Here is a 23845-nt window from a genome sequence, read left to right as displayed (position 1 = left end):
TCAAGTAGAGAGCCTTGAGTATCTCACACAGCATTGCTGTCTTGCCTTGACTACAGACATCGATGAGAGGGTAAAAAGGGCAAACCTACAGTGAAGGCTGCTTCAAACAGCAAAGATAATACAAAAGAGATCTGACTCTACAAGCACGTAAGCAAAAGTCTTGAAGAGCTGTGTATTAACATGGAGCTCAAGGTGCCTTAACTTTGCCAGAAACCACAATTCTTAGTACTGGGAATCTAGCAGAACTACATTTAATCCCAGGATCAACCTATGCTTCCAGTTAAAGCATGCATACCACCTCTCTAAATACCCCTTTCCCAACGTGCAGGGTTGGAGCTCTCCATTTTCTTATTCTTCCTGTGTTGTCCCTTTCCAAGGCAGAGATTTAGAGGCCCTAAAGCCAGAGCTCTCCACCAAAGAGAGAGAGCTCCCTCTATGTATAAAAATAGTCAGGACACTCTGAGACTGACATCTGTCCTTCCCCATTCAGAAACAGATTTGCAGCAGATCAGTCTTGATCTCTAGTTCAGTTTTAGACTATGCTTAAGTTACGGCAGCCAGAGTTCAATCCTATGAATGTAAGCTAAACACAAAAAGAAAGCCATTTATCCTTTTTAATTCATGCTTACAGCATGTTTATCCAGAGTTTTATAATCAACTTCCAGTTTTAAATTATTTTCTTAGCACTTCACAGAACCTGCATGTCACTCCCTCCTGAAGGGGATGGCATCACAGAATCTTGTTTAAGTTAGTCCAAGTTTCCACATGTGACCAGAAGTCTTACTTGTTAGAACACACCCCTTTTCCAACTATTCCCCACATTCCCTCTCCTCCCACCCCTCCCCAGCAATGGGCAATTACTTCACAAGAAATATAAAATAGGATATGGGTGTACACAAAACCTACCCTTCACTAATACTGAACAGAAAAGCCTATTTTCCAATTACAGGACATTTTTCTCTAAATTTAGGTCAGCACTGGTGCAGTCTGCACTGTGTATGATTACCACAAGGATAATACCAATAAGTACATATATTTTCTCAAACTGATTTAAAAGCCTATGAAGTTAATTGGGGAAAAGTTTAATATTGCTACTTCAGAGCACTAGAACACACAAAGTGAATCCAATAAAGATCCTTGTATTGATTCAATATTAAGTATTAATTGCATGACCATCATAGCACCTCTTTACATTATCACACAATCACCAGAATTATCAACTGCTTTTAAAACTAAAAAGGGTACAGTCCAATATTTATAACTTGCACACTGTTACTATACAGAAACTAGGTGCATGGTACAGTGCTGCAAAAATGGAAGCCTGCAGTTTTGACAAAGATGCCAAGTCATGTTGTAGACAATTTCAGTCAAACTGGCAATACTGTTTAAGCAAATACTCAAAGCAGGAAATAAAGGACAAAAAAAAAAAAAAAAAATTCTATAGCCAAATAAACATCTGAAATTTCCTTTCCCTTTAATAATACAAGTAAGGTCACTTTTAGCCTTGGAACAGATACATGTTCGCCTATGATGATCTTGCTAACTACTACACAATATCTGATGTCCTCTGCTAAGAATATAGTTTAAGAAAGCCGCAGTTACAAGAGGCATCTAATGTAATATCTAAAATTTCCTTTATGGCATTTATTGAATTCTTTGTCTTAAACAGTGAATATGGAAAGATGGCCTCACGTTTCCTTTTCAATAGTACTCTGAGGATCAAGTGGCTTTCAAGCAGCATGGTGGGTTTGAAATTTTTGCAGTTTAGATCATTCTGTTGCGTTTATGAGTTGGTGAGTCTGTAATGACATCGCCACACTGGGCTGAGGTACGCTTTCTAGTTCCACCATTGTCCAAGTGGAGTGCCATTTCTTCTGATATGAAAGTGTTCAAATCAACATCATGGAGTCCATTTCTCCTTCGACTAGCATTGGAGCCACTGCTCACGTGAGTAGGCGAGCCTGGGGTACTCGAGCGAACACTTATACTAGCCATTGCACCACTAAGACCTGGGGAGAGAGAGAAAAAGGGCTTCAGTCAGACAGCACAGACAGTTCAGTCCCCACAGGTGCCACACAGGGCTGCACTCAGCCCCATTCCACAGAGACCTTAAAGGCACTTCATCCTGCTATTCGTACCACTCCAGTCCAGAGCACACCTCCTCAGCTTTCAGCCTGCGCAACAATCCAGTAGTTACCAGAACTGCTTTTTATGATGTTAAAAGTGAGCCTGTACACCAGGATGTAACAGCACACTCTGAAAAACTTTAACTCCATAGGCATGACACGCTATTCAAAACAGGGGCATACTCGAGAGCAGATAATCTCAATTTAAAGAGACTCACACTGGACCAAGAGTTACCCAGCCCTGCGAAGGGCTTGAGTTGAACTGACCTGGTCTTGTGTCAACACCACCACCCTGCTCCCTTCCACTCCCTGAAGGAAACTGCACTGTGGCAGCAGGTCTCAGACAGGTGTACACCACAGCCAGTTCATAAATACAACTTTTATTCCATGGCTAACACCAACGGCCAACACAAAGCATTATTAAATCCAGAAATGCACTTAAAGAACAAGCAAGGAAAACCACATGACAATCACCCAAAATTTGTTATCAACAGTTCTGATGCAAATCACTGTCACAGGTACCCTGCAAGTACTTTGGTTTGTATTCAGATTAATAGTATTTGAATCAAACTGAAGCTTATTGTAGAAACAAGGCCATAAAAAGACAACCATGAACTTCCATACTAATTTAACCTCTGCCTTCTGTAACACTACAATTTTGCAAAAGTGGGGCATTCTGAAACATAAATTTAGTAAGGACTAATACACAAAAGTCTAACTAACTACTCTTCTCAATTTCCAATTCAGGCTGTATTTGGGGATAAACAGGAGCTCAGAGATAAGACAAACATCTTTACTATCACAACTTTTCCAAACCTGAGTATTAGTAGAAGAGTACAGAAACATCTGTTGGCCGTAGGAAAGATAAGGATAGATCTGCATATTTTCTAACAATAAGAACAAGGAAATGCTGAACTGTCCAGGAAGATTCCTCTCTCAGTAACCTTCAAAATCTTAAAGCTCCCTTCTCCAGTCTCAAATATTCCATAATTCTGTCCAGCCATCACAAACCTTGTGCATGCACTAATTCCCATCTCCATGGACTGTCAAATGAGCAGCCAAAAGCCACTGACTGACAAGTCAAGCCTAACAAAGCCCAATCCACCAGCTGCTGGCACACCAAATAGGCAGCTTCAGAGGCTCTGGGAAGAGAGGATTGCTAGAACTACAACATCAGTCACCAGAAACCTCAGGGAGAAGCTGAAGTCTAAAAGCCATCTGCAGCAAAGGCAGGCTGATACACAGGTCAGGGTGGAGCAGCCCAGCCAACTTCACTCCACTGAACATTACTGGATGGACATTTAAAACTTCCAACTTGTAACAGCACAGGAAATTCTTCACACAGATCTGGCATTGCACAACAAACCAGTACACACAGCCACTAATCACTGATTCTTTCTTAGGGCTTTTGCTTACAGCTCCAAGTGGTGCTCAAACAGGGCCCAGAAGCATGGTCTGAACTCCAAGAGGCACCCTGCAGATTTTGTTAATAGCAAAATCATTGCTCATTCACCATGGCAGAAAGTATTTAAGCAGAAGAAGCTGTTTTAGTGTAAAGGTAACTTAGAAATAAAGTTTGTGGCAGTATTCCCAGAATTAAGGTCGAGCTTAAATTCAAACCATTAGGAAAAGAATTTCCCATGCATCCACCAAATAAAGTCATGCAGCTAAAGTTGATGACAAATGTTTGAGAAAAAGCCAATTCAGATACCATATCCTGGATAAACTACTAACATAGACAATTTGGGCAGATAACAAATCACTTCACAATTCAAAGACATCAGTAGTTTAATTTCCACTGGCATGACATACATCAGAAAAAACATTAATTCATCCTGTACATTTAAATTGGAAAAAATCTGACAGCATACAGGTGACATTTTTTCAAATCCAAACTGATTGTAGAGATTTCCCCCACATCCCTATTCCAAGCAAAACTGCTGTGACCACACAAGTTCAGTGTCATTACTTACACTTAAGAGTCAACAATTTACATCACTTATCAGTCATTTACTGCTATACAACTCATACCAAAGGAGCAACATAGTAATTCAATTTTACCATGACATCTTTTTACTAGATCTAGTGCCAAAGTAAGGGCAGAAAAATTATTTAAATAAGCCCCAAAACTGACTTGCGAAGTCAAAAGACATTTTTTGGCACCACTCAACAACTACGTTTTTAAGTGGAGCCTTTTCAAGTAACAAGCATTCTTTAAAAGAGTTGATACAGCTAAAAGATGTATCTGTAACACACTGCAGCATATTCTAAACCAGACTGCCAAAGTTCACAAGCAATGCCTAAAGCAGTCACTGACTTCCCAGCATTTAGGTAATGCTGAAGCACTGTACATTTAAATACACAAACAACCTTCAGCAGATAATTACAAGTTAAAATCTTCAAGTCAACTTAGTGTCTAAAGCAGGAGAGTAGCTTTGAATTAATTCCTAGAGATCAGAACACAAGGATATTGCATCACAGCATGGGCTCTGAGCTACAGGTTAATCTTGCAGCTCACCCAGGTATTTAGTACCAGTCATGGCTGGGTACTGACAGACTGACAGCCTCAGCTCCTGGCAGTGAACCACATCACACAGCACTGCCCATCCATCCAGAAGGGCAGAACTGCCAAATGAAACACTCAGATCACAGTTTGGATTTGCACATTAGGATGGGCTAATTGAGCTAACACGGAAAAGTCAAAGCAACACAAATATCAAGATGCCACTACATGGAACCAACACCTCTGAGAACAACCTGCAATGCTCAAAAAAATCCACTTTTAGTCAACAGGGAAAAGAGTTAAGCTTTTCCTTAGGAAGCTCTGGCAAGGCAGAGGAAATCTCAGAAAAACCATTTACTGTGAATTACTCTGAGTTTAAGCTTTCAGCAGACTCAGAGCTCTTCCCAAAGCATTTGAAGCAGTAACTGGCACTAGGAAGTGGTAAGATGACATGACTGTCAGCAAACACCACTTCCCAACCTCAAATTTCTGTATTGTGATTAATATGGCCTTAACCACAGGCACAGCAGTTTTGTCCATACAAAAGGACAGAGACCCAAACAGCTGCTGAAGTGGCTTCACTTCTCCCACAATCTCACACCCACCTCTGAAGTTCCCCACTCCTTTCTACCAGGGACATCTCCTTTATTCTTGGAGGACTTTAAGAAGGCCCACATGGCTCTGACCCCCTTTTGAGTTGGAAAGGTTTCAAGTGGAAGGCAGATCTCAAACATTTTGCAGTACCAAGTACATTCTCATTCCTGTTATATCTTTCATTAACAAAGTAACATTTCACAGACAATGACTTTACAAAGAATTATATTTTAAAAGGTCTTACACTACCATTAGAAGGAGCTGAGGCCAATACTCCCCAATTTATAACTAAGTACACTCCAAAACTATCAAGATATTAGAATGCTTGACTGAAAATATGTTTCATGGAATACAAACTACTTACAACTGTCAACTCAAAATTAGCAAGTTTATCACCACTGGCCTAACAAACTGTAAATGCTGTTTCATCTGCACTACAATCATGCCCATGTACAACTTATTCAGGTCACTATCACAGCATGATATACTGGGTAGCTACTGTTCCATATAGTACCAACTCTGTTTCCAGAAGTTTTAATCAGGAAGTATCACAAGGAACATTCATGCTTAGGCAGTGTGACTAAAGCAGGAATTAGTTAATAACCCCAGATAAATAGAAAATAGCATGCAGAGAGATCCTTGTCACTCCTCTGTCATATTCACCCTTCCATAATACTGGCTCAAAGAGCAAGTTTTAGCAGCACATACCAATACACAATTCCATCACAGCTATATTTACATACAACCTTTAAATTAATCTGTGTCAAACCAATCTGAACTCTGTTCTCCCATCCCCTCTTTTACCAGCTGCTGCTTCTCCACTCTGCTAAGTGCCCCTGTTTTAAACTGCACTTCAATATTCTGAGAAGCAAACATAAAGGCCTAGTGGGAATTCAGACTCCTAAGGGGCCAGGTCACAAACTTCTATGTGCAAGTGCTCTCCCTGCACCACAGAGACCAAATCACATGAATTATACACATCAACACTAAAGCTAAGGAGAAAAAGAACTCATGTTCTCTCACTGTACTGTTGCCCTATTTTTCCCCAAATTCACCTAATTTTTGATTAAGAATGCTCAAGCCAAATGCATTTCAACATTACCTTTCCAAGTTTGCTTCTTGCCCCTCCTGAAATCTCAGCATTTTCTCCCATTTTGCTGGGAGGATGGTGAGTTAAACACAGAGCACATGCCCAGTGAAAGACAGGGGCTGTGCACCACCCTTGGTACAGCAGCTCCAGCCAGGCACAACGTGGCTGAGCACGTGGCAGTGTTTGGGAGTCTGGTACTGTTAGCTCAGATTGATGGAATTCTGTCATTTGAAACTCAGCTCTTACAGAACTGGAAATGTCAATACACATCCAGAGAGTAGGTGAAGACACATCCATACTTTCCCTGGCTGCAATGACATTTCAGGGACTAATGGAAGTTAAAAACCCAACTCTGTAATTGAGATGTTGGACAATAAAGGTATTATCTTCTACTACCATATCTTAAAACACCAAGCATTAGACTGATGTTTCATTAAAGTTTCAAAAAACTGCACTGGCACTCCAGAGTAAAACATCATGTATTACCTTGAGATAACTACTCAGCTTTTCTAAAAGGCTTGAACTTCTTTTCAAATATTCACAGTTCAAGTCATCAGCCCTGCTTTATTTCAAGGTTACCTATCAGCATGCTAACAGTGAAAAGCTGATAATAAGGGAAAAGATGCTGTTTACCAAAATTTGCTCTCTCAAGAGTAAGGTTCCAAAGTCTCCTTCTCACTAAGTAACACTCAAGAGTTCAGTAACAACTGCAGAGCATAAGTGCTATGGAGTTAAAAGAACAGGGACATCACATCTTAAACATTGTCATGCCTAATTTTTGCCATGATAATTTTGCTTTTAGCTGCTACGACAGGTTCTTCTCTGCTGTTCTGCTCTCAAGTTTTCTTGTAGTACAAAGACTTGATAATCAGTATCACAAGATTAAATTCTAGGGTCAATATCCTGCCCAAAAAACTGTCAACCATCTTGCAGAGATAAAATACAGGTCCAGAGGTTACAGGGCTGGAGACAAAAATTCAGTTTTAAGATATTTCTTTTGAAGCATACAGTTTAAAGATTGTACTGATGCCTAAAGGATGCTAATCTCTAATGCTTTAGTCTAGGGCATACACCTAGAACTGTGTTTGATGTTCCAGGAAATACTGAATTATTAGCTATTTTGTTACCACTGCTTCTGTCAAAATTTTCAGATGTGCTTATGATGCATTTAGGGGTTAGATTATGAAAAAGAGGTATTTTCCACCATCAAAGGGGAAGATCAGCAAGCTATAATGCCATGATCTTTAGACATATAATAGTACCTATTTCTGAAAAGTCAATACCCCAGCTTCCACTTTACCTGGTGCCATGGGCTATTCATATCTATCCCTGTTTTACTAAAAGAGGTCTTGCTGCAAGCAGCAAAGTTTTAGCATCATCCCTCAAATCTAATTTAATCCATCCACATGATCAACAAATATTCTATTCCCACCAGAAGCCAAGCAGCACAAAACAGCCTCCCACCTTTACATGCCAGTTGGAAACTCCTCTCAAAACCTCTGTGCCTGGACTGCTCCTCACTATCATCAGGTTCTCATGTTCCCTCGTGAAACTCAGAAGCAGCACTTTCAAACAATGTGCCAAAAATTATGATAAGCACAGGCATAATTTACAAACACCTGAAGATCCTTGGCAGGTTTCAAAATCAAAACATAGTTTTGAGAAGCCCTACAATAAATAGGAAATGAGTTCATGAGATTGCTTAATCACAACTTCCTTGAAGAAAAAAAAAGGGGAGAAGCTGGAGTAATGCAAACACTGTAGGCAATAACCTAAAAACAGGTATGAGGCCCAACAGAAGCCTAGTCACTAAAGGATTAGCACAAAAGCATTTGTGTCAAGGACCAGATTGAAACTGATATGAGGAGAACCTAATCCAGAAGGTGACTGACATGCAATCTTGTCAACCAGCTGATGAAGGGGAAAAGTACATTTTGAGCCCCTGCAGTACCACTACAGAGGACAGAACTTCCTCATGACCCTATATTACACCATGAAATATGGAAAACATATATATATATCATTGTTCAGATCCTCATGCTACAGAAAAGTGACTTCCATAAACCAGCTCTGTACAAAGCAGATGCTAGGAAGCAATACCTGGACACAAAAAGAGCCATGCCAGCAATAAAAATGCCTCTGAGTTTATTCAGAGAGTTCACTGTGCTGAAGTGAGCCTACCTAAGCTTCCTCTCACCTGAGACTGAGCCTTTCCAGTTAAATCCAACTCCACAGATTCAACTATCTTTACAGAAAAGCATTTTTACGAGGGTGCTTACCACAGCCAGAGCCACCTTCTGCAGCTGTTCTCATGAAATTAATTTTATCTACACTGAGTAAGCAACAGTGGTGCACAGAATTCCCTAGCCTCCTTCTGTATGAGACAGGAAACTGCCAAAACCAACATGACTGAGTAGGGAAGCATGTTTGGTTTAAATGGCTGTCACCTAGACAGTAACAGTGTCTGGACTGGGCATCTTTAAAAACCACCAGAGCACAGCAGAAGCCAAATCTGCATTTTCAGGAATTCATGCTCCTAATTAACCCATCAATTCTACCCCACACTGAGAACATCCAGACAGCAAAAATTTAATTTAGGTTGCACTTCTAGATAGCTTCATTTTCATTTTTAGAATGTCTAGGGTTTGTACCTCAAGGTATCTGCTACCCTTTTGAATTTTAGAAGGCACAAAACCCAGAGGTGAACTGCCCCATCTCACCTCAAGAGCAGTTTAAAACACATCTGGCTATCACTTGCTCAATCATAATCCAATACAGAATAAGCTACTGAATATTCATCTCTGAAAAGAGATACACCCAACACTGCTGGTGATGGCAAGGAAGGCAATTCAGTATGACATGGAAGACATGTAAATCTGAAAGTGAACTAGAGCAAAGTTCTGAACAGGACTCAGTTATTTCAAAAATGTGTAACTGAAACACCCTTCCCAGGGTACTATTAGTAGAATGCTGAACTGCATTAGTGCCTAACAAAGGTACTAGAGAGCTAGGGACAGAAGCCTCAGACATCAAATTCCCTCCCTAAGCCTCCAAAAATTTGCTAGTAGTCAAATCTTAATATTTAACTAGTTGCTAGCAGAGCATTACCATTTTCCAAGAATTCTGTTTACTTTAGCATTGCTATGAATGCCAAGTCTCTTCATGCTTCAAAAACACTACAAAGACTTGAAACTAAACTGCTGAGTTCACAGCTGTGCAATATCACAGACCCAAATTTCATTTTTATTCAGTACCTTTTCTTCATTGAAAATACTCAACTATACAAGTTTTTAGCAGCCAACACATGCCTTATACATGCAAAAGTTCCCTTAAAGAATGAAGGGGATACCTTCAGCTGAACACCAGATACATGACACACATATATATGCCAAACACACCTTAAAAACCCCCACCCAGTGTTAACCAAGTAGTATTGAAAAAGTGGCAGTTACCATGCAGAGCTATGGCTTCACGGAAGGGTTGCAAATCAGTCTCTACAGATGAGCTAGTTTCTGTTGAAGTAGCTCGGTTAGGGGATACTACAGTCAGTCTTGGGGGAGCTCTAGAATTTCTTGGAGGAGGGACTTTTCCACAAAGGAAGCTGATTAAGTCTTCTCTTCGAATAGTTCTTCTGCGTTTTTTAACCCAGGCTAACACATCCTTATTCCGGCGCTGATAGCCAATCTGGATTCCTAAATCAAAGCTCCGCTGGTGGGCATCCACACTCTCTGCAAGAGGACAGAAAAATTCTCTGAGTGTTACACAGCAATGTACAGCACAGCACTGATGTGGCCTCCTGCCAAGCATGGCAAAGAAGATCTACATCGTTACAGGGTACACCATAAGGCAGCACCAAGGTGGCTGCAGCAGCAAAGAGGAGTTCCATTAAACCTGAAGAGAGTATTAGCCAAAATGCTCCATCCTCTTTACATGTCAGATAGCCAACAGCAACTCCAGCTCCACTTAAACAGCATTTACTACACTTCAGGTCAACACCACAGCACTGTTTATTTACATTAAAAACACACTTAGAGCTTGTCAGGCTAAGGAAGATATTAAATCAATGGACAACAGACTTAGACACACACAGTGCATCAATACAGCAGGAAGCCCAAAATAAGAAAGTAGTAACTGCTTTTCTTCATTCTGACAGGTAAGGAACTGCCAGAAAACTCAGGATTTCTTTCAAGTTCTTCTATTTTCAGCTGGATTTCAATTGCAGAGGCAATTCACAGGCCACAGTTTTGAAACTAGTTAGAACACAAGTGTCCCCAATGTCTTTCAATCAGCCAACATATCATTTACAAAGGCTAAGAAAGTTTCCTTCCCCATTTAGGATCCCATGGCAATTCTGATATAGAAGAGTTTTAAACACACAATTTACAATAAATCCTACTACAAAATGCAATTTCCCTCTCTGTTAATGTAACTAGTCACCTGTGCACATCAGTTATAGCTGTGTCTCCAATGTATTAGGTTGCTTTCAAACTTTGGGAAGTGTATTTCTGGCTAGCAGTTTGAGTAAGTTTCAAACCACAGTAACAGGTGGGACAAATCCTGTTCACCACACAATTATGCTCATCTTGTTTGTCACAGGTTTGCTATCAGAGCTTTGACAACACCCATTTCAGCTTCATGTGAAGTTTCATACTCTTATGTTGCTCTTGCTCCTTAAAAGACATGAACATATCCACTCCAATTTTGTTTACTTGAATTCCATAGATTTTTTTCCATGTGGCAAAGCTGATTTTAACAGCGTTTCATAATCTTGTTTTATTAATGAAGCCCACAGCAAAAGCCAGAAGATAAATGTATTTCTTTGAACAGCTATCCCAAAATATTGGTTTACAAACAATGACATACACATCTGATGTAGCTTTGTCACACTCCAGAACCCAGCAAGTACTACTGTTAAATGTTATTCTTGGACTTGTATTCTAAGGCACCACTGCACAGACCATGAAAGACAGCACTGAGAGCTACACTGCCAAAGAGCAGCACTTCAAACCTAACAACAGACCAAAACCACCTCAAACTGAGCTAAATCTTGGAGCTTTTGGAGTTTAAACTAAACAAGCAAACAAATGTAACTTAACCTGTTATTTGTATCCACTCTAAGAGTATTCTGCCTGTACTACTTTGTAATCCAAAGGCTACATTTACAAATGCTAATTCCTCTGAAAGCAATGGTAACATGACAGATTATTCCTCCTGCCATTTTCTACTGCACAGCAGCCTGGACTCCAATGCACTGGCAGCAAAAGCTGCCCAAACACTCTGGAGCCAACTTGGAAACTGAAAATACTCCTTTAATCACTTCCTGAAATACCCGGAGTGTCCTTCTGAGGCTTGGGGGCTGGCTTTACATCAATACCCTGCTTTCTTTGTGTATGAGAATGCTTTACAAAGTGCTAGCTGTGAACTAGGTGTGAGGTCAAACACTGACTGCTGATGCAGCCCAGAGAAGTTTCAAGCATCATTACCCCGGGTACATTAGATTTTTATGGGAAAAGCCACAACCACTTTGTTTACAAAGTTAAACTAGCACAACCTAAGCAATCAAGCTGCAGATATTCTGAAATTACTAAGTCAAAATAAACACTAGAAAATATTCAGGGCTTTTTTAATAAAAACAAGGTAAATTGTAGGCTCAGAAGTCTTATTCTAACATATACCTAGAACTTTCCATAGCAGCCTTAGGTTCTGAATCCTACATTAGAAGCCATGCCTTGACTTTTTTAGAGCAATCAAGATAATGAAGTACCTTGAATGCAGTCTCTATCACCAGCACCAGAAACTCAGGATGTGAGACCATCAGTGTGGTGGGATATTAAACTTCTAATCTATATTCAGAAGAAATGCTGACATTCAAGACATCATGGCCTTCTCATTATGCACCATTCCTCGGGTTGTTCTTGTTAAAAAGATGATGCCTCAAAACTCCAAGTATTTATCAGATCAGAAAGCAGCTGACAAGGCAAGAGGCAGTTTGTGGTGTTCAGTTCACCCTACCAAGTATTCCTCCAGTATTTTGACAGAGTCCTCCAAAACAAACAGTACTGAGAATGTGAGAAACAGGAGTTTTTTTAAGAGCCATGTTCACCACTAGGGAAAGCAAGCTCACAGTAAGAGACTCCAACGTGTCAGATGTGACAGTGTTCAGCTGGCTCTACCATGTTATCACCAAATTTCTACTGACTTGCAAGTTAGCTGAAAACTGAAAGATGGCATTCCTGAGTAACTCAGGTACTTTAGGACCTGTTTGAAGAAAACATTTGTTTCAGGTGCTGGTTTTGGAAGTATTACATTATACCTGACCAAAGTCAGCTTCCACCTTAAAGTCTAGTTTCCCCAATCACCTCCTCATCAGTTAATCACATCATTGCCAACAAAAAAGCTCATTTTGCCTACAGCAGAAACAATCTAACATTTTAACCAGAAATAAACAGTCTAAGTCTTCATAATAAAGATGCTGTAAGGGAGAGCTATTTGTAAAGACAGACTGTAATTATTCCAGACAATTTATTAACACTACCTGCTGCTACTCTAGCACCATTCTCAAATGACTATTGTCCCCAGACATGTTCTAGTGACCCACACCCTCAGGCCAGCACCTCCTGCTCCCCGGTGCTGCCCCTTCACATGACCTCACACACACACACAGCATTCAAAGGCACCTTCTGCAGGAGGCACCACTCTGGCAGGGAGGGCTGTGCACCCACACTTCCTCCTTGCTCTGTCTACATCTGTCAGAAACCTCATCACCCATCACAAACACATCAACTGCTTAAAGCAAATCCAAAACGACAAAACTGCAGGCAAATGAAGGAGCATAAAGGCAGAACTACAGATGATGCTGTACAGACCAAGGGGAAAAAAAAACCAAAACCAACTATAAGCCCAAAAAACCAACATTGTAATTTTAAAGCACTTCCCTTCCTCGGAATGGAAGGCAGTAACAATGGGAATCACAATGTGCCAATTTCAGCCCTCACTGATATGTATCATTTTAGCACAACCTTTTAAATAAAGTAAAAGCCACTGAATGAGCCTCCTGCAGACAAGAATTCCTGGGACAACCCAAAGAACTGCAGAGTTCAGAAACACCCAGTAAACCAGCACTAAAGCACAGCCACATGCAAAGCACACTCCTATCAAAGTTTTGGCTAACACTGCCTTCTTACAGCCATGCTGAACACAGACATAATGACATTTTAGTGCTTAAAATAAACTGTGAGGCTCACTTAAGAAGCCTCAGTGCCACAAGAAGATAAAAGTTTCTGTCACATAACATCTGTGCAGAATTTTATGAGCACTAAATCCGACTTTGCTTCACCACAAAAGAGAAGGCATTAAACTGACACCCCAACATCTAATGCACCATGAAATATAAACAATGCAGGGAATTTCAGTATGTTTAATAAGCCGTTGTACACTTCCCTTGAATTCTCAAGAAACAGACACATGTTAAAGATACCCTTTTTCAAGGGTCTCAAAGTAAAACAGATTTTAAGTTTATGAGTCATTAACATGAGGCAACAGAAAAGATTCAGCTACCGTCAGCTAAAGTGGACCAGGGAAAACCTGCAAGATTCAGGAAGCAGTCTCGGGTTAGATTTTATCAGGGTGAATAAGAGACATTAACAGGCCCTACTTATGAGTAAGCCGGGGCAGGAGGCAGAGTGGGGCCCGACTCGGCGGAGAGGGCTGCCGGGGCAGCGCGGGGGCAGCCCCTTACCTTTGTAGAGGTTGGTGACCGCAGTGGCGGCGTTCTGGAAGGGGACCCAGAGGGAGAGCCCCGGCTGCTGGCACACCCGGTCTGCAGGGAGGGAAGGACACACGCTGTTTATTTTGGAGTCACCCACTCCGAACGGCCATGTTAGGTTTCGCCATTTTGTTCCACCTTCCGGAGGCAGCTCCGGATCGGGGCCGAGCGGGGCGGGCGGGCAGCGGCCGGGACGGGGCAGCGGGCGCGGTGCCCCCAGCGCGGCGGGGAGCGCCCGGCCGCCCCCGCCCCGGCCCCGCCGCACAATGAGCCCGGCCCCGCTTCGCCATTTTGTCGGGAGTCTCTTCCCGGGGCTGGGCGTCGGGAGCCGCCGGCAGGGCCGGGCTTCCCAGCCCCCCCACCCTCCCCGGCGCTCGGGGCTCGCCCCCACCGCCCGGAGCCTCCCGGCGCTGCCCCCACCGGAGCGCCCCGACACCCCGCGGCCGCGCTCCGGCCCGAGCGCTCCGGCGGCCGGGGGAGGGGGTGCGGCCGGGCCGGCGCAGGAGCCGCCCCGGAGGCCGCGCCGGGCGCTGTCCGGGCCGCGACCGCGGCTCCCCCTCCCTCTCGCCATTTTGTTTTCCCGGCCGTCTCCGAGGGCGGCCGCGGGCCGGCACCGCTCCTCCCGCCGCCTCGGCCCCTTTGTACCGCTGCGGGCACCTCCCCACCCCGGCGGCTCCGCGGCTGCTCGGCGCCCCCACCCCCCACGGGCCGGGCCCCGAGCCCACCGCGCTCGGGCTCCACCGGCCTCCAGCCGCCCCAGCCGTGCCCTCCCCAAGCCCCTGACCGTGCTCACCCTTGTAGAGCTGCGCCACGGCGGTGGCCGAATTCTGAAAGAGGTGCCAGAGCTTCTGCTGCTTGTGCTCAGGCTGCGCCGCCGCCTCGTCCTGCAGCTCCGGCGCCAGCGCCTCCTCCTGCTCGGCCTCAGCCAGGCACTGCCGCTCCCACTTGCTGAACCAGTGCTCGGGCCCGTGCTCCTGGATCTCCGCCTCGCCCTCCTCCTTCTTGTCCTCCATCCTCCGCCCAGCTCCGCGTCCCACCGCCGCGAACACCCGGTCCCGACAGCCGGCCGCGCTCGTTCCGTGCGCCGGGCCGGCCCTACCTCACCCCCATGCCGGGCCTGCCCGTCGCTCCGCCGGCCCCAAACACTCCGAGCGCCGGCACCGCCCCGAGCGCACTGAGAGCCCAGCCGAGGCGCCTGGGAACGCGCAGCCGGCCCGACCCGCCCGCAGAGCTCGATTGGCCACCACAACCCCGGCACGGCCGGTCCGTACGGGAGCCCCAGCGCTCATTGGTCCGTTTACGTGTCCGTCACGCGGGACACCCCAGGGGGCGGGGCTAGCGCAGGTTTGGTTACGCCGTCACAGCCCCGTGCCGGGGGCGTCGGCGCGGTGCGCGTGCGCATTGCGCTACCTCGCGCGGCCCCGGCCCTGGCCCCGCCCCTGGCGTGAGGCGGCCCCGCCCGCGCCCCCCCGGCAGCGGCCCCGGGGCCGCCCCGAGCGGGCGAGGCGCTCTCGGCCTCGGGCGGCCCCGGCGGGCGCTGTCCGCGGCCGAACCGGGAGGTGGCAGCTGCCGCCGCGGCTCCGCTGAGGGGCAGAGCCCGCCCGGGAGGCGGTTCCCTTCCCGGCCCCGGGGGAAGATGGCGGCCGCGCAGGGCCCGAGGGCCGAGCCGTGTGACACGGCCGGGCCCGGGGCCAGCGTCCGGCAGAAACCGCTGAGGGGTTTGCCGCGAGAGTTCAGACCCACGGCATCACTTCTCTGCCTGTTTTACACATTATTTACCAGTTCTTGATTCTGCGCTGTAGCAGGCACAGTCCCAAACACCAGGCTGAATTCACAGCTGCTTTGCGCACGTTTAAAAACACTGTTCACCCCGCGATCCCGTCACTGGGCTGCCGTGCTAATGGAAATGCGCTTCCAGCTGCTCCAGCCGCAGCGAATGTCCCCGTGCTGCGGAGCCGGGCCCGGGCACAGCTGCCTGCACACTGGGGATTGCACCCGCTGTGCCCGGCTGCGCTGCCAGCCCCGGGCAGCCGGCTCGGGATCTGCCCCCACATCGCTGAACCGAGCACGGACACGCACCGGCAGCCTGGGGTGCCCATCCCAGCCAGGGCAGCCTGCTGTGCCCATGCCACCCATGGGGAACTGGCTGTGCCCATCCCACCCATGGGGAACTGACTGTGCCCATCCCACCCGGGGCAGCCTGCTGTGCCCATGCCACCCATGTGTCCCATCCCACCCCATGAAGAAGTACTTACCAGCTCTATGGGCTGTTCCCTCCTCAAAGTTTTATCCAGTCCATGCTTGTTCCCTTTTTGATCTTGGATGTTCATACAACTCTGTAAAACTTTCAGGAAATCAAGCCAAATCATATATAGTGGGAAAGAAGTGGTATGAGGGTGTAGTTGGAACTGATGGGTTGGGGTTTTTCATCTCTGAGGACAACTGAAAAGCTGCAGCTATTGTATTTCCTAAACCATTAGGACTAATTGCTAAGAGCTTCCTACTTGTGGGTTATGCCTTGGCACTCCATGTGAGTAGAAGGGGTAAGAGCACCCATAACTTTGTGCATGTCTCCTTAATCTGAAATTGTGAAACTGGCTTTTAAGTGTCTCAGATATATGACACTAGTGCACAAACACAACGGCATGGATATTCCTTTCCTTTCTGAGTAAAGCTCTGCCTATTCTTGTTTAAGATTATGAACTTCAGCCAAACTGGTTTTGTAAATCATCCATGGCTCAGAAGGGCACTGAGTACATATTGTGGTGCAACATGGATTTCTCCCCTGTGCAACTGGTTTAAGAAAAACAAGGAACAGAAGAGGAGATCTTCTCTATTGAACAGGGTTTCTTATAAAGTACCAACAACTTGGAAATACCCATTCCTCATATTCGTAAATTGCTGAAATATTGTAAAGCATCACACAGGAATGTTTGATAGGATTGTGTTCTAGTCTTTTCCAATAAATCAAGTACTGAAATTCATCTCCCTCATCAGAAACAGAGCAGAATTTCCTGTCAGCTTTCATGGGTTTTGCAGATGCTCTCTCAGATCAGAAGTTGGGGCAGGGAGCTTGATGGAAGAGGAGGAGACATGGCTTTTTGTACTTTGTGTACCACACATCTGGTTTTCTGACTATTTCTAAAGAGTTGCATAATGTTGGCAGCTGTGAAATAAACAGTTCATTCCTGCAATACAATGTAGTGTCAGTCATGATTTATCAGGCAGACTGTCCTGAAATTTGGCTGTGCCTGGTGCCCATTCAGTGCAAATCAAACAGGGAGCAGTAGTGCATCTCTGGGCAATCCTGGGTAAAAGTTTAGCCCCCGAATTTCCTGCTTTAATTTAGACAAACCTGGCTGCACACTGTTCTCAGGAGTAGCTATGGCTGACAGAAACTGCTGGGATTCTGGGGGTTGTTTTCCTTTCACACCTTACACCAGGTGGGGTGGACAATGTTGGAGTTGCTGTATTAATTGTTCATATAGTTTTGTGAAGTGGCCATTGGTGATCTCTGGGATGGTAATGGAGAGAGGCTTCACTGAGAATATAAGGATACTGAATTTTGAAATTAGAAAAATGTCATTTTTGGTAGAATAAAGAAATCTAGCTACAGACTTCTTTATGCCACCTGGAAATAAAAAGGGTGTTAGGGCCTTGGGAAAGGAGCCAAGCACTTTCTGGGACTAGAAGACTAATGTACCCAAAATGAGTCCTGCAGGTGGAGAAGGAGAATTAAATGGAGAATGAAGACAATATTGATTGACTTTTTGAGGTTATTTGTGGAGGAGGCAGCAAAGAAGAAAAACGAACAAAAGCACCGTGCACAAAACCCTTTAACACACCCAAACACTCTTTTCCCTGACACCTCCTAAGCAGCTCTGAGCAGCACTGATTCACTAAAGAATCTTTTCTCCCCAGAAATAAGGAACAAGTTTTGTGCTTTTGACCCACTGTCGGTGGCCTGGCACAAGCACAGCTGTGCTGGTTTTGGTGGCTGATGAGGGATTTGTAGGAGAGTCAGAGGCACAGAGACCACGAGGGCACTGACATGCACATGGCAACTGTAGAATCTGAGTAATCTTAGTGTTTTGCCTCTTAATTTCCCCCATGGGAATGCTGTAGTGATGAGAGCAGTGTGGCATCCCAACTGAAGTATCAAGGGAGATAATTACTGGAGCATGATGAGAATATGCTAATTGTAGAAGGCTCTGAAGACTTGTTTTATTCCCTTCTGCAGGCTCTTACTGGGAGTTGAATTTAATGATAAATAAGGGAAAACATTTTTTTTTTTACTATGAAAATATGGAATGGGGGAAGAAAAAGGGTCATTGATAATACAATCTATCCAAAGTGAACACTAACATTTTAAATTGTCTGAATGTGTAGATGGCTGAATATGGACATGGGAATGTTTTCACAGTGCTACAGCCAAACTTGGACACTTGAATAAGAGAACTTTCATGATATTTTATGAGGAGGAACTGAAGGGAGTAGGTATTCATTTCACCAAAGGAAAAAAAACAACTGAGTGACAATATTTTCATTTCTCTTCACCATTTTGTCCTTTGGGATCAGACTCTCAGTATGCTGTCCTCAGAAAAGCAGGTCAGCTGGGAAGGTGGATACTCAGCTGCAAATTGTAATGTTTCTCAGACAAAATTTTTCATCCTGGGGAAGTCCAACACAGTGTGGCTGAGCAAGCAAGCAGCAGGTATTTATGAGAAGTGTGGCTCACAGAGAACAGCCATGCACTGATTGTTGTATATCACATAATCAGGACAGTTTAGGCTGCTCCTGATGTGCTCAGATGAGTTTTATGTCTGCTGGCTGTTACTGCTGTTCCCAGCTGAAAAATGTGACAATAGAGCACCCTTAGTGCAAACACTTGATCAGTCTGAAACAGAAACCAGCTGAAAAAGGTTGAGAGCATCAAAGTATGAGGGTTCCTTATGGGTGCAAGAGCCTCGTATTCTCCTGGGTTTCAGTCAGGGAAGTAGAAAAGTAAGGAAATAGGATTAAAGGATTTCTTTTCTAATATGTGCTCCTAGGTAATGGTTTGCTCTGAAAAAATAAAACTTGGTAAGCACTGCAAAAAGGTTAGTTGCATGTTGGTTTGACTTTTAAAATGTTGATAACTTTAAATAAAAGAGGTATTAACAGCATCTACACCATTCTTGCAATTTCCTGAGAGCACTTTAGTAATAACACTTCTAATGCCATGATCAAAATGGTGTCACATAAAAGCAACTTGAGTAATGCTTGGTCAATTTGGTCTTGCCTAAAATAGTGATCCAGGGACTTTGCCCAAAATCTTCTCATTTTGAGAAGGAAAGCAGTTTGACTCTGTGAGAACAAGATTCTCCAAACCTCATGTCAGGGCTCTGATATCAAAATCATTTAACAATTAGACAAGGAGCAAGACTGTCCTTTTGCAGGGAACACCACATGACTCCTATGAGATACAGATCATTGTGTGACTTCAAACTCTACCAAAAAGAGTAGGAGACACAATTTTCAGTTTTACTGGGCAAGTACCTCACTACATATTTGATTTGGAAAAAAAAAATAAAGTCTTGGTAAAAAACCAATGTGGAGGTTATCTAAGTGTTTCCTTTACTAGTAGGGTAGATTATTTTCTCCAGTACCTTTGTGAGACAGGAAACCAGGGGGTTTTAAAAAACCTTGATGAAAGCAGAATCTCTGCATGTGAACTCATGATGGGGTGTTGGATATTTGGCACTGTGCAAATTACTGCAGCTGGCAGGTGTTTCAGCACTTGCTGTCATGTGTTGGTTGGAGGAGGAGCAGGATGCCAGAGGTCTCCAGCAGGTTGCCTGAATGCTCCCAAAGGCAGTTCTGAGTCACTGCAACATTTAGCTGCTCTCTTTTTATAGAGCCTCACAGACTATGACAGAAAACATAGTTAGCTCTATCACCCTTTGCAGAGTGCTTTGGAATTGCAGATTGTGAGAGTGTTTCTAAAACTAATCCTGTGCTGAGGTGGGTTTGTTTGTTTGTTTGTTTGTTGGCAGGAAGTCTCCATCCAATGTCTTTCTCTGAGCTGTCAGCAAACCTCCACACTGCCAGTAATGTCACATAACCCACCACTTGTGAAACTGAGAAATGGGGTCATAGGCAGAGTATGAGTTTATTACTTGCTTTGCTGGGTGCAGTCATGCAAACACATTTTGTGCTGCTGGAGTTGGCTTTGGAGAGCAGCACCTTCTCATACCTGATACTGTTGCAAATGAGAACAAATGCCCTCCCTTTCTGTGGTACCCACACCAGTGCTGGAGCACAGCCTGCCTCAGCCTGGCTCACTAACTCACACTGGCCTGTCGTGGTTGAGATGGTCATGGTTGAGACAGAGACAATACAAAGCAACACACTCCATTTTCAGAAGGCTTCAAACCCTGTTTTTATTTTAGCGTGCATGCTTTTTATATATTCTTACAAAGCTCATAACTTCACACTTTGCTCATTGGTCAGAAGAGACAAAGTGCTTTTTGGAATAGAAAGTTGCAGGTTTCTCTTATTTATCCTTCTGTTTCTATGTCAACAATCTTGGTAGGAAATTCTTTCGGGGTAAACATGGATCCTCTTATCAAACTTCTCTCTAGCTCTGAGAAGTTGCTGTAAAACCTCTTCCACACTGGCCTGGACACACACCAACAGGAGTGCTCAGGCTGGTTCACTTGTACCCCTGGAGCTCTGTGGGGAGTGATTTGAGCAGAATTGGATGGCTGAGTGAGCTGTGACAGCCAGTTCCCTGATCCAGCCTCTGAGCCTCAGCAGAACCCCCACTGAAGCTACTGAACATTTTGCTTGCTCAAGGACAAATGAATATGAAGGTTTTCTTTAAAAGAGCAAGTGGATATATTGTGCATAGTTGTGGGCAGTAATATGAACAGAGGTTAGACATTGGATTTTGGATACCAACTTCAATGCCCTCTCAGTTCTTCACCAAATTATTTCTTTCAAAAAGTGTATCTCCCCACACTCCTCTAATCAATTGAGTAGGAAAATCCAAACCACCTACTCCCATGTTATTATGTGTGTAATGACTGACTGCTCAAGTTTAAAGAATTTCAAGTACTAAATATATTATTTGCAGTCCTGCAGCTCAGCTACTGGAGGATTCAAGCGCAGCTGGAATACCAGTAATCCTTGGGACCCTGGCCAGGGAAGACTTCATTTAATTTGTGTGGGAGTAGGATGCATAAAACTTCCCAAAATGGGTCCTCTGGCTTCTCTGCTCAATTCTCCACCTATACAGAGGAGATAATACACTTCTGCTCCATCAAAAGTATGGAATAATACCTGCACTTCAGGGATCCCCATAGTGTCAGTTCTTGAAAATCTTCTTAACAATTTGTCCTGAGCAAACAGAACATGAGCTGGGGAAGGTAGTGGAGTCATTCAGTCTCAGTGGATAATGCATGTGATTTCTCTTCTGCAGTGGCTGCTTTTCTAGCTGAGGGAAACAGAGGGTGATGTCCTACTGACTCCAGAAGTGCTTAATGCAATACCTTCTCTCACCAGGCAGACTGCCATGAGGTGTTAATAAAATGTTTCAAATGAAACAGAATGGAAATACTAAAGAACACAGAGTTTAACAGACAAATTCTGGTTTGTAGATGTAATGTGACATTATCACCTCTGGCTGCCTGGCTGGTGCTTGCCAGAAGCCTCAGCCAGGACAGCAGAGGTGGCAGGGCTGTGGCAGCGGTGGCAGGAGGTGACAGGAGCCCCAGCTCCAGCTCCCCCAGAGCAGCCTAAATTCACTTCCCCCAGGGCTCAGGCCATGATCTGAGCCCCCTTCTTCACAGTGGTGCAGTGGTAGAGGGCAATGTTGTGAGGAACCCAACCAAAACCTCAGCTCAGGTCATTGAACCTCTCCAATACTCTCCACAAAGAGTGAGTGCTGGGCCCCAAAAGGTTGCTGTGTTGAAGAAATTGAAAATACTCTTTCCCAGGTTTGACCCCATTTTTCAATAGCTCTGTGCAGATGAGAGAGCTGCTACTCCTGCTCCCAGTGGCTGCTGTTGGATGGAGTGCAGGAGACTTTAAGTGCCACTGGAGCTGGGGCTCGGGCTTCAAGTGCTGCTTCAAGTGCTGAATGCATCAGGCTCCTTTGAGAAGCAGGGGCAGGGAGGGATGGGTGTTGCAGAGTGCAAACCTTCAGTGATGGGGCAGTTTTCTGGGTTGCCATGGTGAGAGCAACCACCACGCTGTGCTCTGTTGTAACAGCCTCAGAAACACAATGGCCAGAGTCTATTCCAGTGCAGATTTATGAGGATGCTGAAGCACTTACTCCAAAGCACATTTTTCTCCCCTCATTGCTATAGTCACTTGTTGTCAACAAGTGTTCTGTAACTCTTCCTGTATTTTACTCCTGGGAACAGATAGAAACAAACCCCAAAATCTAATAAACATGGAAATGGGGTGTGCTTTCTCTAAAAACTTCTTTTTTTTCTTATATTCTCTTTGCCTTTTACTCCAAATTTGAAGTTCTTGTTCTGGCCTTGCAGATCAAAGCATTTTGGGTCATCTCTGCCTCCTTTTGCTGCTCCAAATTTCATTATGGGCAGTGTCAGCCAAACAGGGACAAAGTACAGGCACTCACCAAAAGTTTTCAGCCAGTAGTTTCTCTCCATTTCTTTTATGTCAGCATTCCCAGTTGTCCATCACATGCCAAAACAGATCAGATTGATGGCATTTTTTTCATCTTACTGTGTTTGTAAAATAACTGGTTTTTAGTCAGATTCCCCAAGCTGGTCATTGGCCTCATGCAGTGTGGAGCTGCTGAGACACATTACAGGGGCAGAGCAGACATGAATCAATATAAAGTCATCAAGCAACAGCAGCTAAATGCTATGTTCTAAGTCATTCTTCTCTTCTGCAGGTGAAATATTGGCTGCCAAATGCCTTCACCTTTGGCTTGTCTTTTGGGAGGAAAGAAGAAGGAATAAGCTAAGGGAAGGAGAGTTTTTTAAACATCGGCCTTCCCTGAGGTAAAAATGTCTGCTGAAATGGCAAGGAAAAATCATAAATAACCCCAGCACAACTTGTAGAGCAAATAAGGCATTCTAAAAGTCAGCTGAAATTTGTTTTGGATTCCCTATGTCCCCACTGGCACACACTGGCTGTAGCAGGCTGTGTCAGCTGGAGCTCTGCCAGCCCAGGGGTGCCATGCCATCCACCCAGGTGGTTTATCTGCAATAAAGCACCCTGCCAGCCCAGGGGTGCCATGCCATCCACCCAGGTGGTTTGTCTGGAATAAAGCACCCTGCCAGCCCAGGGGTGCCATGCCATCCATCCAGGTGGTTTATCTGGAATAAAGCACCCTCAGCCAGGCAGAGGGTGCTGTCTGTGGGTGGGTGCTGGGTGCCAGGGGGACAAGAGCCTGTGGGATCTGCTGAGGCTGGGAATTCCTGGGCTGTATCATCCTTTGGAGCACTGGGTCGGTTTCCTGTGCTGCCTCAAGTCTGCCACAGCTGTGAAGATACTGAACTTGCCCACTCAGAGCAGTTTTGGTACCTTTGCAGTGAGTGCAGTGAGTTCTACCTGGCTGCAAGGTACCTATGATTGTTTTCAGGGGCAGCAGATGGGTCTTGTTGGGTATTTTATAAAGTGTTTTTAGGTCTGGGGTTTTCCTGTACCCAAAACCCAACAGCTGTCACAGAGCAGAGCAATGAGATCAGCTATTTGATACTTTTCCCTTCTTCCCAGGAATTCTTACTGTTCTTCCTCTGAAGTTGTTC

General features: G+C 44.7%; 1 protein-coding gene across 1 annotated transcript; it reads right to left on the bottom strand.

Annotated features, from left to right (window-relative positions):
* Positions 1-1123: 1123 nt before the first annotated feature.
* Positions 1124-15270, bottom strand: HAPSTR1 (HUWE1 associated protein modifying stress responses). The gene is made up of 4 exons (XM_054270928.1): positions 14872-15270; positions 14052-14132; positions 9766-10041; positions 1124-2009 (listed from the first exon to the last, which is right to left on the bottom strand). The coding sequence occupies exons 1-4, from the start codon at positions 15089-15091 to the stop codon at positions 1765-1767; spliced, it is 822 nt and encodes a 273-aa protein (XP_054126903.1). The 5' UTR covers positions 15092-15270; the 3' UTR covers positions 1124-1764.
* Between the last annotated feature and the right edge of the window lie 8575 nt (positions 15271-23845).

This window comes from Melozone crissalis, unplaced genomic scaffold (assembly GCF_028551555.1).
Source record: "Melozone crissalis strain CALT ecotype California unplaced genomic scaffold, PUWL_Pcris_2 ptg000012l_1, whole genome shotgun sequence".
NCBI lineage: Eukaryota > Metazoa > Chordata > Aves > Passeriformes > Passerellidae > Melozone > Melozone crissalis.
The sequence above is the reverse complement of the archived record's forward strand: the minus strand, read 5'-3'. Positions and strand labels throughout refer to the sequence as shown.